The 16,636-nt window shown below is 40.4% G+C and overlaps 1 protein-coding gene across 2 annotated transcripts in view; it reads left to right on the forward strand.

The window, feature by feature from the left end:
* The window catches only part of fndc3ba (fibronectin type III domain containing 3Ba), a 121,941-nt gene extending 108,225 nt beyond the window's left edge, over positions 1-13,716 (forward strand). For both annotated transcript variants that reach the window (XM_061742875.1, XM_061742874.1), the window contains exons 25-27: positions 5,442-5,608; positions 8,412-8,539; positions 8,665-13,716. In XM_061742875.1, coding sequence (XP_061598859.1) covers positions 5,442-5,608; positions 8,412-8,539; positions 8,665-8,976 — 607 coding nt within the window. In that variant the 3' untranslated portion in view covers positions 8,977-13,716. The remainder of the gene's footprint in view (positions 1-5,441; positions 5,609-8,411; positions 8,540-8,664) is intronic.
* Positions 13,717-16,636: the final 2,920 nt, after the last annotated feature.

Below are 16,636 nucleotides of genomic sequence, written 5' to 3' on the forward strand. Positions count from 1 at the left end.
CTCGGCTGGCACCGAGTTGGCACCCAGGTATCTTGGCAACGGCGGGATGGGACATGGGGCAGGAGGCAACAGATGGGGGACATGCATGGCAAGCTGTGAGCTGTTAACCTCTGTAAAGCCCGTCCACGCAAATAGAGTGGGAGGCACACACAGACTTCCCGGCCAAATGAAAACAGCTTTCACAATTAAGGGAGTTTCATTTTACCCTTTCATGATTAGAACGGTGATTATTTGGGACCACGTTGGATGCTTTTCTGCATAATCTACATATGTTTGAAAGGACCTTGGTGTTTTGGGAATCCTGTTTTACAGTCGTTGTGATATCATATTAGATATTTAGGGTGTTTTGCACGCTCTGCCTTGCACAGTATGCCACCGACACACCTGTCCATGGTGTATTTTGGGCCCTCTTTTTTGCTTTTTTGAATTAAAGATTACGTCTGAGTTGAAGTGTAATGGGTGCTTATGTGTAAGAGACCACATGAGGCTTTTTGGGGTCGAAACGCTAAAGGACATAAAAACCAACAAGCACCTAGGACTCAGCTTGATGTTTGAAACTACTAAAAGTGGGAACAGGTGTAGATTGAAGAAAAGTTTGCATGTATTTAAGTTTCCGTTTGTTTCTAGTTATATGAATAGAGAATATAGAATATATGAATCAGAGGTTTGGTCCATCAGGCTTGTCTCGTTACTCTTTATTATAGTTTAATTTATCCTTATCTCATATCAACATTGTTTGGGCAAGTACATATTCATCAAATTTACACAAATTACTCATTACTCAAAAGAAGTTTGTAAGAATAGCTACTTCTGCTTCCTATTTGGCCCCATCTGCCCCTTTGTTTAAAAAATTAAATTTATTATCCATCTATGATATTAACATACTCCAATCATGTGCTTTCATTTACAAATGCACTTATCTTGCAAACATGCTTCCAAGTACTTTCAAAGATTTTTTTAAGACCAATTCACAAATTCATAACTATAATACTAGACAATCTGAGGATCTCCATTCTTCATTCAGTCGTACCAATAGCAGTCAGTTCTCCATCAAAGACAGAGGTGCCTCACTCTGGAATTCTCATATACTTATTGCTAAATCTTCACTGTCTATTAGTAGTTTTAAACAGAGATTGAAGACCAGCCTTATGGATCAAGCGTATAGAAGTGCTTCCACTTAATGTGGACTCACTTCTGCACGTGCACATACACACGCACACACACACACATACAAACACACATGTGCATGCTCACACGCAAGCACACACACTCATCCAACCGAGAAATTGTTTGGAAATATCCATCTTATTTGAACGCTGTTTTTGTACTTGCTGATTTTATAATGTAATGTATTATCCTGGTGAGAACTTTGAATAAGCCCATTTAGGGCTTCCTTTCTCACCTGCACATATTTTCATGCTTTTATATTCATTCTAACTTTTGTACCGTTTTCATGTTGTGCAAATAAACAAATCAAATCAAATCAAATGAATAATATGGTAGATACTCAGTAATCCCAGTTCACCCCGCTTTAGGCGCATCAGAGCTGCTCTTTTCCATTCCTTTTATTAAAGTTGCAATATTTTTCTGATTCCTTTTATAGGGGGCATAAGATTTTTTTCTGTCTTCTGGATTGTGCCTATTTTGGTGTTTGACATTATCAAAGCTGTAGGAAGAGCTGGAGGTGAGCTGGAGTTGCTAACTTCACCTCTCAAAACCAATTTTTGATGAACAAATGTTAAAGACATGACTATTAATAGGCCCATAGAAATTGTCATTTTTTGAGAAAGAGCAGAATATATGCCTGTTGATGCAGAAGGGAGGACTTTTATCGAAAAATCTTAAATCACTTCTGTTGTGTAAGACTTTGGGAGCAAATTGGGGCGTTTTTGTCCCTTTCAGTCCATTCAGCACAAGGACTCGTACTTTTTCAAAATGCCAGGAACCCATCAGAAAATTGAATTCCCAATCTCAATAATTGTCCAATAACTTCTACCCAAGAACAATGCACTTGATTAAAAAAGAACTCAAAACATTTCTTCAGATCTCAAGGGGTATCTGAGTTAGAAATAAACATGCCTAAAAAAAAAAGAAAAACATGCCTCTTGCACATAGGATCAGAGCAAATCTGCAGTTTTCTAATGAATGCATAAGCAATTACACTGGACAGACAAATCAAAGAGGGCTTTTCAGATCCACCCATTTGTCATCTCGTTACCTGAAACCCTCCATAACAATACAGCATGATTCATAGTTTGGATGCGTTAGCTGCAGCATCTCTTATGTGTGTGTATGTGCATGGCAACATTAACAAATGAATACACAGAACTGCTTTCCAGGGGAAGCTCCTCTCTCATCCCGCCGTTAGGATGCAGAGGCATGACTCTTTTTGTTGTTGACTTCGTTTGAAACGGCCACGAGAAGCAGGCGCTCTCATCTAACGAGCGAGGATGGAAGGGCACTTTGACAGAAATGGAAATTTGGAACCTTACGAGATTTAAATTTGTAAACACACGTATTGGTTTATCCAGCTGTAATTTCTGCAAATGTCATTCGGGATGTGCCATTCATCTTTTTGACTTTGGTTGTCCTCTACATTGCGTGCTCCTGTCTCCCTAACTGCCTCCTGATCTAATTTTTATTTATTAATCACATTTAATTTGTAGGCGTCACCAGAACGTCTGGGGAAATATTCTCCCTCCTCCGGCTTTGCTTACCTCGTTGTCTTGAACAATCGCCCGGCCAGTATCTGTTTTGTTTAACTTTTCTCCCTTTTGGTTTCAAACATGAGTTTGTTTGATTCTTCTCCTTTAACTTTCTCTTCTTTTGTATCAGTAAGTCAAATAAAATCATATTATAATCACTAATCACATCTGGACACAATTATTTTTTAAATCATAACATGCCTCCTTGCATAACTGCATTTGTTGAATATGATTACGTGTCATACAGTTGTTAGAAGAAAAAGGAAGCTAAAGTTATTGGTTTGTTTTGAGCCGTCAACAAGTTTCAGTAAAAGTGAGTTTCAAGCAAAAGAAAATGCTAAATATAATAATAATTTCCTTTAACTGGGAGATCAACATTCGTGTCAGGGTAAAAAAACTCTGGCTTAGCTACTCTGTAACTAAGTTGATTGTCAGGATCAGACACATGTGTGTCTAAGATTTTACTGGAAGACTCAACATCAGTGTTTGTAAAAGAGGTGAAATCCAGTTTTTTCACTATTCGCTTCAGGGCAGTTGTCATAGAAACAGGATGCAGCGATATTTATCATAGAAGGCCCCTGATTGTTGTCACCTTGCTTGTGGCGCAGCAGAACACCATCATTTCAGCGAGCAAGTTTTGGTTCTGTTTTTGGGTTTGTTTGGAACTAACTTCAAGGAAATAGCACCGACACAGACTGGTGTGGACGTACCTTTTAAAAACAAAAAACAGCATGGCATCAATCAGAGTGGTGATGTGTCCTTGTCTGCTCCCTTTTGCAATCAGCTTTCTGCTAGTTTGGCTCTGAAACAAGGACATAAATCATCTCATCAACCGTGTCCTGATGATGCGGTTGCACGGCACGGCAGTTGATGCATGCGTGCTGTTTTGACATCCTGGCTCTCAGCTTTGTCCAAACGAGAAGAGGTCAGAACGGCTGACGACCGAAGGGATGGATCGTAAATAGATGAAAAAAAACGTTATACTCCGAGTTCAGCATCAACAAAGAGTTTCAAAAGCCCATAACGTCCACATCTCTGGCCGATGAGCTCGTTCTGCTAACACTCAGTGTGAGTGTTTACTGCACGGCCCAGCGGTGAAAGGAAGCTTTAACAACACCATATATCAGCAGGAAAAAACGCACCGACCCTCTCAGGGGCCATTACATAAAGAGTTCATCTGGAGTTACGGCCTTCTACTAAACCATGACCTCTTTCAACCCCCCCCTCCTCTTTTGCTCTCTTTTTTTCTGTCCTCTTCCAGCTTCTCCATCATCGTCTCCGCTCTACTGATTCACCTCTCCTCTCCTTTTCCCTTTGTTTATGCTTCACTCTTCCATCTTTGTCGTAACTTTTCACTCTCCTGTCCCCTTGTCAACTCAACCCCCCCCAGACTGACTCATTTGCCTACTTTACATCTCTTTCATTCCATCAATCTGTTCATCTCGCCAGCCTGGGACTGTTTTGGTTTCTCGTTTTTATCAGATTTGTGGCTATTACCTGTCACTATTTCGTCTGCGTGTTCATAAATCACTTTTATCTCATCTCTGTTTAAGACAGACTCCACTCTCCTCCCTCTCTTCCTGTTTTCCAAAGTCTCCACAACCGGTTTTCTTATGGTTGTGTATTGTTACGCTTCAGGCACCACTGAGCTGTTTTTGAGACTTTTCTCGTTGTCGTTCTTGCTGTATTTGCACCCTTGTGGACCTGTCCCACTGAAGCAGTTCCAGTGCTGGTTCAGAGCCAGCGTCTAACCTAACCGGTTCTTTGTTTTAAAACAGCTAGCCACAAAGAAAACACTGGTTCAGAGCCAAGAACAGTGGTGTTTAGCTGGCTGCAAAACTCTGCTGGGCTAGAAGTCAAGGTCTAATTAACTATAACAACCGAAACATTGTAACCCCTAATTGTAAGTCAGACCTGTGTTAAACCAGAATAGAAACTGGGAAAAAAAACGGGAATTAAAGAGCGGACACCGCTACAAAGCAGAGCTGGTCCATGGCGGAGTCTGTTTGTCGGATGGACATAAGTAGAACAAGATACAAGATAAAAGCCACTTTGATTAAACAATTAAAACGTTTAAATGCAATATTGAGAAGAAAAAAAGAGCATGTGTAGAATCAATCATTGCAAAAAAAAAAGACTTGTTTCAACATAGAAGTGAACTAGAAACTGCAGTCGAAGAAGGTTTAATGTTTGAAAATCAACATTCAGGGTTTGTGAAAGTTGTCAGATGTGCTGCATGAAGCGGTATTTACGGGGGAAGTTTTAAACTGAATTTAAAAACAATGTTTGCATCTTCTTTAAAGCCACTCTGTGTAGCAGTTCCACTTCTGGCCAGATGGGGGCATCATATCACATGAATGTTCAGTTTCTGTCATAAAACAGAACAAAGTGCACCTCTTGTGGTCACAAATGGTATCACCGCTCATTACCATAATATTTACACGCAGCAGCTCTGTGTGCCCTTGTGAGGTCAGAAATCACTTTGCTGCAAAAAGTTACTTTAATAAACATTGCAGGATATTTGGGATATTTGCAAAAAAAAATTTAGCGCCATTAGGACTTTGGTTTTTAGCTAAAACATGATGAACACTGTGATCTGTGATGAACACTGTGATCTGTGATGAACACTGTGATCCGTGTCCACTTCTTGTGTATATTACTCAAACCCCCCCCCCCCCCCCTTACGTAGATTTGGGCCTCACCTTTTTTTTTCCACTGGTTTTCCTTCTATTCCAGGTTTGTGACGATCTACCGCGGTCCCAGCCACACCTACAAAGTCCAGCGCTTGATCGAGTCCAGCAGCTACAACTTCAGAATACAGGCCATCAGTGAGGCTGGGGAGGGCCCTTTCTCTGAGACATACACTTTCTGCACCGCCAAGTCTGTGCCACCTGCCCTCAAAGGTAAAATCACCTAGAATGTCATAAAGTTTATGGTGGAGCCTCCTAAATTTGAACACCTGTAGCTCCCTAGACTACAGATGGAACCTGGCTTAATGAATGCCCTCATGTCTTTTCTTTGCCATAAAGTGAGGTATTACTCATTTGGCCTCATGGAGTATCATAGAGAGTTATTGGTACGGTTGAGAGGCTGTAAATGCGCAGCTCATTAATGATGCATATGTACTTAAATCAATCAATCAATCAATCAATCAATCAATCAATCAATCAATCAATCATAAAACTGAAATAGTAAAATAAAACCAAAATAGTACTTTAAAAGGAGATAAAATGCTAATAATTAAAAGCCATTTTTTTTCTTAAGATATCAACCACCTTTGCGGCTCTCAGGTCCACCGGCAGGTTATTCCACAGTCGTGGGGCATAGAAGCGGAAAGCCGCCTCACCATGGGGTTTTCTATTAACTTTTGCAGCGGATGTCACCCCTCTCAGCCCCCTCCCCACCCCCCACCCCATGTGACATATTATAAATATATCATATATATTTTATATCAAAATTGCATATGCTTTAGGTTCTTACCAGCATGGTATTAACCATTAATATATATGCAAACAAGGGGAAGTAGAAAAAAAAAACAAAAAACTTTTGGAATTGATAAAAGGCCAAGAAGACCTCAGGGTCCGCGACGGTTGGTATGGTAAAAGTAGTTCTGCAAGATAAGATGACCCGAGACCATTAAGACACCTAAAAACAACTAGAAGGACCTTAAAATATATCCTGAGACTGTTGAAGAATAATACAAAGTTCAGTTCAGGAGTCCACTGTGGGGTGAGAGATTTTATTTAGCCGGCGTTCAGCAGACCAACACAGACGCAGTGTCTCGGTCGGTGGGCTGACATCGAGTGATTTTGTAACAAGCTTTTTATACAAGAAGTTAAAGCAGGAATACACAAATCAGGCGAGAGACAAAAGTAATTTACAGTCGGATGTCTAAATGTCATTATCAGACATTTGGCATGACTGTCACAGACTTCTAAATTACCCCATAGGGTGTTCTCATGATTCAAGTCTGTTTGAACCAACTTCCAGGTGTCGGGATCTGCCCTGGGGGTAGGAAGCTGGGTAGGAACCTTGGAGCTACCTCAAAGGTCTTGAGTCCAGTTCAAAGCCCTGTAGGGGGTAGGGGCTGGAGCTTCCCATGACAATGTGGCTCGACAAGACACATGGGCATCCAATTCAGTGATCTTAAAACCAGAGTAAAATGGGCCCGCTTTATGGTGTTCGCCAGCAGAATTCTGGAGCAACTGAAGGTGTGATATGCTTTTTCTGGGAAGACCCAAGAGCAGGGCGTTGCAATAATCGATACGACTACAAATAAAAGCATGCATCGGCATCTCCGTGTTGGCCGGATAGAGAAACGGGCGGACTCTGGCTATATTTCTAAGATGATAAAATCTGGTTTTAACAACCTGCTTTATGTGAGGAATAAACCTCAGCTCAGAATCAAAAATTATGCCTTTTAAATAGCCTCAACATCCAAGACAGCTTCTGAGCAGTACTTCAATATTTTGGACATAAATGTGCATAATTTAGGAGCTCTGCAAATCTGTATTTGTTTGAGATTGCATGAGCGGAGAAATGATGCTGGAGGTTTGGGATGCTTTTAGCTCAGCAATTAACATCGTCAGAATGAGTTTTCACACTGTGGCATTAAATGACTATATTCCCAGAGGATGTTTCTAAAATGATTTTCACCATTGAAAAGACAAAATTAACACTCATAAATAAATAGAAACATTATTTTTACTGGATGATGTGTGTCAGTTTAAAAAGCCTTCCATTAACCACCGTTAAAGGAGCTTCAACATTTACCACCGCTAAGCTTTTTTATTATTGTCATGCAGCGAATTTGCATTTGTGATAAACTGGGGTTTACAAATAGCAGAAAATGTGACGTTAAGGTACATTTATTTCAGGAAAACAAATTGTCTTTATGTTTTTCTGAGCCTCCTGAAATTAAAACATAAATAATTGTTGGGAAAGTTTAGAAAGTCAAATCAAATCTAAACGTTTATTATACTGTACCTACAAAAGTATGAAGAAAACAATTTCAGTGTTTATAACAACAGAATTTATCGTAGATAGAACTTTTTTTCAGTTTTATATTAACTATACATTCATTATGTCTAGTTGGGTGGGGGTAACTCCCTGAAGGAGAACATAACTTCGAACATACCAAACACAACAACAACGATTTCCTTTTTTTTTTATGCCAGGGAATCTCAATAAATTCTGAATCCAGAATCCCTCTGTGTTTTTTAGCTGACTTAAGAAGTTTTGCATACATAAAAAACTTAATGTTAATGAGTATAAGCTTTTAGTTAAAGCAGGTTGGAGTTTAAAAGTAGTTTGACGTGATGATAAGTCATGAAGTTCTTGTGTTGCAGAAACACATGAACAAAAATGGGGATTTCCTTTAGCAGTTAAAAGACCAATGATAACATTCCTGCGCTCCAAAAGCAACTGTTCTGCACTGTGCACGTTTAAAGACCGGAGGTCATCGCACATTTTTTGATATGTTCTTTCTAACTGATTGATTGACTGATAGAGGGTGGCACCGTAGGGGACTATGACCCACGTCTGCTTGCAAACACTAAACCGTATTAGTCTTGTTTCCACCTTCATCTAAGTTGACGAGTGAAGTGATGCTTATAAGAATTTATAAGTTTTGGTTTCAAGTTTTTCTTGGCTCTTACAAAACTTGAAATTTGTACTTGAAATGATGTTTTGATTTCTTTCCCTCAGCTCCCAAGGTGCACCAGCTGGAGGGGAACATATGTGAGATCACATGGGAGACCATCCCACCCATGAGAGGAGATCCTGTGAGCTACGTCCTCCAGGTGCTGGTGGGACGCGAGTCGGAGTACAGACAGGTTGGTGATGACACACATGCACACACTTGGACAAGTTGCTGCACACAAACCACTGAGCTTTAACCCAATCGTTGACTTCTTACAATACTTGTTTGTAAAACTCCCCCTTTTCTCTGTCATCACAGGTTTTTAAGGGAGAGGAGGGTGTTTTCCAAATCTCTGGTCTCCAAGGAAACACAGACTATCGTTTCCGCGTGGGCGCCCGCCGGCGTTGCCAGGATACGTGCCAGGAGCTGTGCGGACCACTGAGCCCCTCCTCTTCGTTCACCCTGCGCCGCCAGGAGTCGGCCGCTTCGGGAGAGCAGTGCGCCGTGGAAACTGGCAAGGGGGTGGGCCTCATCTCCAGCGACGAGCGCTTCGCGGCGCTGATCGTGTGCGTGTTCGCGGGCCTCTCCATCCTCATCGCCTGCTTGCTACAATACTTCTTCATGAAGTGAGGGAATTTTAACTATAGGATTGAAAGAGAAAGTAAAATCACAGAAAAACAAACTTTTTGTCTATGAACGAACCGAATGAAATCAAAGCAAACACTTGAGATGTACTTTTAAGGCTGTGTATGTTTTTTGTTTTTTTTTTCTAGTCAAAGTATTGATTCAGGCTTTTTAATGTTGTCTTCTGGCTTCATTCAGTTTGGTCTCACTTCTCTCTACGTCTCTGTTGTCTTGGAATCATTGTCCATATCATTTGTTAAGGATTTCTGTCGAGGGAAGCCTCGTCTTTGCTGTACCTCGGTTGGGAAAGAAAAGTGATAATCAAGCCTTAAAATAACCGTGAGCAAAGCATGTGCTCTCCAGACTGCCTTGCATGTTTTTAATTTTGTATCTTTTTAAAACGTATTCAGTAGAGAACATCTGTATTTTTTGACAGTCATTGCCTTCATTTTTTTATTTTTATATTTAATTTCTTTTCTTTTTTTTTGCTGCAGTCTTTGTATTCATTCAGCCATATTCACATGTAGGCCTTCAAAAGCTTTAGCTGCTCATCTTCACTTTGTTAACAGTCTGCAGGCCCTCGGCCACTTCATGCAGCCTGCTTCTGCTCTCACGCTCGGACCCACCGAGACCCGGTGCGCAGACTCGCGTGCAGACCTCTGTACGTGACCGTGCACACGTGCAAACCTACACTTTTTGCAGTGACAATGAGAACGACATGTTTCCTCTTACGAGTTCAGTTACACAAGCGCTCAGCTTTTACCACTCAATCACTCACTCTTTCAGCTACCAAAGTGATGCAATCTGTGTATGGTGTAAGATGCTGCTATCCTGTGATTTTATTATATCCATGAAAGAATGGAAACCGGTAATCTATTATATATATATATATATGTATATATATGTATATATATGTGTATATATATATATATATATATATATATATATATATATATATATATATATGCATATATATGCATATATACAATATATGTGTTTTATATCAAATATCTATGATGCTATAAATGATGTAATATAAGTGATGGCAATGTAAAGTCTGAAGTGCAGTGTAAAAGGGGGGGAGTGGACCAGGTGCTCATGAATAGCAGCTCTGAGATCAGTTCAGCAGCGTGCACAGAAGTTGGAAGACGCCCTCGAACACTGCTTTTAGATCAGAATCTGAACCTTCGTAGGCATTCATTTGTTGGGCATAAACTGGCTGTAAATAGCCAGGCTGGGGATCGCAATTGGGCGCAATTTAACCGGGAAGGGACCGGGCTCCACATGTATTAAAAAATCTCAAATTACGGTTGCTCCAGCCGATGTAGCTGCTGCTGATGTAGCTGCTGCTGATGTAGCTGCAGCTTCAGCACCGCAGGCCTTGAGGTGCTAACGGGCCTGCCAGCCAGCTGCCCTTCTCAGAGCTGCGTCTGTTAACCAGGAAAGCCATTAGGAGTAAGCTTAAGCTTTACCCCATCCAATGTTAGCCTGCTGCCAGCCAGAGCAGCGCCGAAGCTGTTCCCCCTTCCAACTCATCTGTGAATCGATACGTTTGAGGACTCTTCCCCTCTTCCTTCATCTCCTGCCCATCATTATCTGTAATTGCCCTTTTGCTCTGGCTGCTTCCCACTTGCTTTCAATCCATCCCACCTTTCCTCCCATGTCTTTCACCCCTCTACCCCCCTCTCCTTTCTCTCTCTCTCTCTCTCTTTCTCTCTCCCTTTCTCTATCAAAAGGTGCTTTATTGACATGTAATCAGAGCAGTATCAAGACTGTGATCTCCACTCAGCCGGACTTGTTCTCTGAGGAGTTGAGCTGATGTTCACCAACCAAACAAGCCTTGGACAGAACACAACTCATCAGAATAGGGCATTCTGACACGAGACAACCCACTCCCCCACCCCCGATCACCCGTCTGAGCCCCATGTCCGTTTTACCTCCTAAACTGTTCTAAACTAAGCCAAGGTACAACCCGTTTCATACCCTGATAGTCCAAAGAAGTGTCCCAAACCGCCGTGATTGACATGCCAACTCTTTATGGATGAGGCCACTCGACGGGCGATGGAGGCATCGATTAGCTCTGATTGGCAGCCTGTGACGTACCTCAGGGAAAAGGCCTTAATCCCGTCATCCCCATCACCTTGTTGACCTTCTTGTCTTCTCCTTATTTTGCACCCCTTCTCTCGTTTTTTTTGTTTTTTTTTGGATGTTGTACCCTGTCCTCTGTCCTTGCTGTGCCTTGCTCCTGTACGCGTCAGTAAGCAAAGTGGTTTACTAGCTCAAAAAAGAAAAATTAAGAAAAAAAAAACAAAAAAACCTTTGCCAAAGTTGATGGGAAAGATAAGGTAGAGTTCTTTTCTAGGTTTTATTTATACTATATATTTGCATACAGTACTTTACATGCCAATTACAGTGCAATCTTCATTTATTTATTGTTTAAAGATTAAGAGACAAGTGTAGTTATATACTAATTTTTTCTTGTAGCATGTTTTCTTTAAGATTTTTTTTTTATTTTTATGGATGTATGTTAGATTGTATGATTAAGGCCAGCATTCCTTATCATAGTAACCCTTTAAGTAATTATCTTGCAGCTGTTGGGAACCTGTAGCTCATCAGTCCATACGTCGCAGTCTACATTGCCGTTTCAAACATGTAACCAAACGCCTTCGTTATATTGTCGATTCATCTCCTGCTTCTGCCGTGCACAGGCAAGCAGTTCTTGTAATGCTTAGAGAGACATGTAGCAAGCCAGGCCTTAGGGCCAGTTCAAGTCCTCTGTATTGGGATAAATGTTTCTGCCTTTGGCTTTTTATTTCATTTCTCTGAATAGTGTAATAATGAAGCTTCTAATTACTTTTTTTTTGTTTGTTTTGAAAGTTTTTAATGCCAAAGTGCAGGCTTTCTTGTGTCCACTAGATTTTGCATTTGCAGTTGTCTAATGGGTTCTGTGATGTTCTTCTGTAACGACACAGCATTATGATTTTTTTTTTATTATTGTTAATATTACTCTCTCAGAAGAAAAAAAAAATACATTAACTTGATCTGTGATTACGCTTCTTTTCATATATCTTTATTATTTTGTTTTCATCGAGCAGAATGTGCCATTTTGAAATGCGTAGCCCCTTTTTGGAAGAGAATTTTGAACACAAACTGATTTCACATTAAAAGTGGAAGAAGGCAAAAAAACAACAAAAAAAAGGAGGAAAAAAAATCAAAACATACGAGGATTTCAGGCAGATGCCGACAATAATTTTTACGATTCCTTTTTCAGGCTAGTGCTGGTGTAGTAGTAGTGAGTGTCTTGTATCCAGTGTTTTGCTAAGAGATGATGATATACAGAGATATCTATAGAGTTATAGAATATGATAAAAAAAAACATTATGACTGATGGAGTTGAAGCACTTTTAAAAAAAATGAAAAGCATTAAACGTGATGAGATTACGAGTGAGAGGAAACGGATCCTCGACTCTACTCCAAACACTACTGCCAACGCTTACTGTTACATTCATTGGCATTATTCTGTCATTGGTATCACTGTGACATTGGCATTACTCGAGCAACGGTCCCGTGTTGCCCGTGCGGCGCCACGCTCCCTTACAGAATGCAAACTAGCACCGAGAGAAAGTTACGGCTCATAAGGGGCACGGTGCCTTTTCCAGATGTGCTTATTGTGTGTCTACCGAGCCTGTCGCTTTGTAATTACTGGTGTCCTTAATACCTTGATGTTACGTTGCCCTCACATGGCCCATTTAGCTGCCCTCTTCAATCCTAAAAGCCACCTGGTGTAGCAATACCACATCAGACCACACGGGGGCAGCATATCACGAGAAAGTTCACATGTTGGCTCCTGTTATAATTCACTACTTAAGTGCACCTCTAGTGGGATAAAGTGGCATTACAAGATGTGCCACACCGTCTCCTCTCTTTAGCACTACTTAGCCAGCGGCCATTTTTTTTTTCAACAAAGCAGAAGTGCATGCCCTCTTGTGGTCAGAAGTGATAATGTTGCATATAATGGCTTTAATTGCCCCATTCAGAGAGCAGAGAATTTAGTTTTCTTTTTGTTATAGTCAGATAAGTTGTACAAGTGTTGAACAATCGAAGTTAACACAGTGTTAACTGAAAGTTTTGGTGGGCTGGGTACTCCCTTTTTGTGCTCTTTTGTTTGTTTATTTTCAAATGCTGACAATTTTAAAGAAACCACACTTGCCTAAACACCCCCCACCCTCACCACATCCCCTTACAGGTCCTGCACATTTGGTGATGGTCAAGGATAGTAGACCATGTTTGCCCACCAACCCCCACGTCTGTGCCTTCTGATCATATTTTATTTTTATTTTAAATTTTTTTATTTTTTTTTATTTTCAATGTAAATTTTACCGTAAGTAGAGATTTTGACTGAGATATTGGCGATTCGACAAACGTACAGAGACTCGCAGGTATTTAACTATTTTTTAAGCAAGACAAAAAAAAGAAACATATTTTTACCTCACGATTTCAAACAAACATTCCAATGTTGTCACAGTCTACGATTTGACAAAAAAAAAGGAAAAAAAAGAAATTCATGCATTTCTTCTTGTATTGTAAATGTTAGACAATTTCATATGCATTATATAAAAGAAACTGCCATATCAATTTTAATGTATAGATTTTTGCAAATACTACCCTATGTATGTAAGACGTAACTGTATCGGTAGCGTATATATAATATATTTATGCCCAATAAATGTTTTAATTTTTTTCTGACTTGGCTTGCAACTGTTTGTTTTTTATAAATTGTCCATTCTCTTTTTCATACACATATAAGCAGCTCTGTTTCAGTTTCAGTGAGCTATAGTATATGCCTCCCTTTTCTGTGGAGAAGCCAGTGGCTCTCAGCAGCAGAGCCGCATTTGCTATTGATGCACAAACTCTTTACCCGACATTCATGTTTCTGTAGCTGTATTGATTTTTATCTTCATGACTGAACGAGGGAATGATCCTCCTTCAACAGATGAATCTGTAAATAAACGTAGAGAATCAGCATTCATAACTGAGGTTGAAATTTAAGTAACGCATCTGCATGGACGTGTTTCTGGACAGTTTTGATTCATGTTAATGTCACAGAGTTTAAGAAAGGTTTAAGGGGGCAGAATGAGAGGAAAAGTGTGTCAGTGTGAGGATTTGTCTCATTGATTTACTCTCCAGTGGCCTTGATAGCATTAAACTACATGACAGTGAGAGTAATCCCATTTAGTGTCGTCCCCCGCTGTCCATGAGGGCGGCCAGAGAGACCTCTGTGCCTCAGAAAACAGCAATTTGCCTTAATACGCCGCCTCAGTAAATGTCAAATAAAATGAGCGAGATGGCATCAAAGTGTAGACTTTCAGCCATAAAGCTTTCATAAAAAAAATGGCAGTTGAGGATTTAGAACCATTTTGAGTAAAATACCTCCATTTTCAAAGGATTTGTAAATAATTGTAAATAATAGCACAATTCTTAATATCTAAGACATTGAGCCCATAGACGTCACCAGACAGAGTATTGTCTCTGGAGATGCTTTACTAGGTCTTCACCTTAACTTCCTGCATGTTTGTGGGTCTTTCTGCCTTCTCTCTTGTCTTCTGGGACTGAGAAGCTGATGCTTAGGTAGAATCAGGTGACTGACTTGGCCGTTAAAGAATATTTAGCTTCTTTGCCTTCAAAAGGTCATGTTCATGTGAAGGACTTCCCTATCGGTTTTGGCTGAATGTGAGAAGAGTATGATAATAAAATACCCGTCAGGATTCATTTAATTCATTCAGCAGGGACGTCATCAATAAACATCCATTCCATCCATTGGTGTACATACATGCACATACCATAACACTGCCTCCTCCATGTTTGACACATACCTTCTTGTTTTCCTTCCTCATACATTTCTCTTTCCGTCTTACTGATACAAGTTTATAGGTTTCATCTTTTCAACAAATCTGGTTCAGAACATTTGAGGATTTTTAAGATGTATTCTGCCAAACTGTACTGTAATCTGGCCTCCCCATTCTCAAATGTTTCCAGTCGTGTGCACCTCTGGGTTTTTACAATCATGAAGGTGTGTCCTGACTGAAGATTCTTGACCAGACCTTCTATCTAAGACTCTTAGGGCCTGATTTACTAAAGGTTTGCGCGCGTAAAAACGTGTGCAAACTTGACATCACCCGCAAACCAATGTGCAAGCTGATCTACTAACAGCGTGCAAAGAGGACTGCGCCTCTCAAATGAGCAAAATAGCACACGCTGTTCATTTAGTACTTTTGCCCTGATGAATAATCAATATGGGGCGTACCCGCCAGAAAGCGCTAAATACTGGGAGGGGAAAATGCAAATAGGTCCATTTACCACACGCAATGAGATTTACCAAGCCTGAAAGTTTTTGCGGGGATTGTGATTGCGTCTGTATTTAATACGTTCGAAAGGAAGGTGCTAATCTGCCCAGCATTACGCAGGGATGCTTGTTGGTGCCTGATTTGAGGACTGGGGTGGGGATGGCTCAACTTGTGGTGAGGATTCTCCACATGCAAAAGGAGAAATATTTTATTTGAATGTTAAATCGAGTATTATTCAGCAAAAGGTTGCCACAGGAGGCACATTCATTTTTTTATTTGTGATAATAAATAAATCACGTGTTTTCATGGAGAAAAAAGTGTTTCTTATTGTGCGCCTACCTTGTTCTGCAGTTGGCTCTAGCGTCATACCCCGGTATCCCAGTTATCTGCTCCTCGCAGCAGGTGAGCTGCACCTGCTGCTCAATGCTGGTTAGAGGCATCTCTTCCGCAGGCCCTCCACCTGTCTTGTTTGCCGAAGTTGTATTAAAGGCCACTTTTTCTTTAGTTCTTCGCCTTATATCTTGCCACCTTCTTTTAACCTCATCTGCCGTTCTTTTTGTCTTACCAACTGCATTTATTCTATCGCAGATTTTCTCCCATATTGCGTTTCTTTTGGTAATGTTTAAATTTCTTTGCTGTAGTTCATGAATGTGTTTATTTGCCTCTTCCACTAATATCTCTAACTCCAACTTGTCAAATTTCATTTTGCGCTTGCAACTATCCTGCTTTCCATCCAGACTCTCCATGGCGCAAACCGTAAGACACGCAACACCCGCAAAACACACAACAACAGCACGTGCAAACTTTTTCAGTGCACACGCAATTTAGTACTCTTTATTTACGATCTTAGTAAATCAGGCCCTTAAAGTAATAAGGACATGGACTCCACCTGGCCAATGAATTTCTTTTTTAAGCCAATTGTCCAATGACGTGGATGATGGGGTGCTTCAATATTCAGGTACTTTGCTTAAATTGACTGTAGTTCCTAAACGGTAAATGCAATATTCAGCTGTTCGGTGGAGCATAGTGAACCCAGGTGCTCTTTAAGATTAATGGATTTTTTTTTCAGACAAAAAAAACATTAATTTGTTAAAAGAAAGACCTTGCAGACCTCAAGCTGGTTGATTGATAGGAAACATGGCCCCAACAAGAGCTCGGTTCAATGAGACAATGGAAGAATTATAAATCTCCTCTAAGAAATAAATTCAACCAGAGCTGGAGGTTGTTCCCTGTCAGCTGTTTCTAAAATCTGGAGAAAGTACAAGCAGAATGAGAAGGCTGGGAGCAAATAAAGCATTCGGACAGGAAGCTCAAAGCAGCAC

The sequence above is a fragment of the Cololabis saira genome, chromosome 16 (assembly GCF_033807715.1).
Source record: "Cololabis saira isolate AMF1-May2022 chromosome 16, fColSai1.1, whole genome shotgun sequence".
In the NCBI taxonomy this organism is placed as follows: domain Eukaryota; kingdom Metazoa; phylum Chordata; class Actinopteri; order Beloniformes; family Belonidae; genus Cololabis; species Cololabis saira.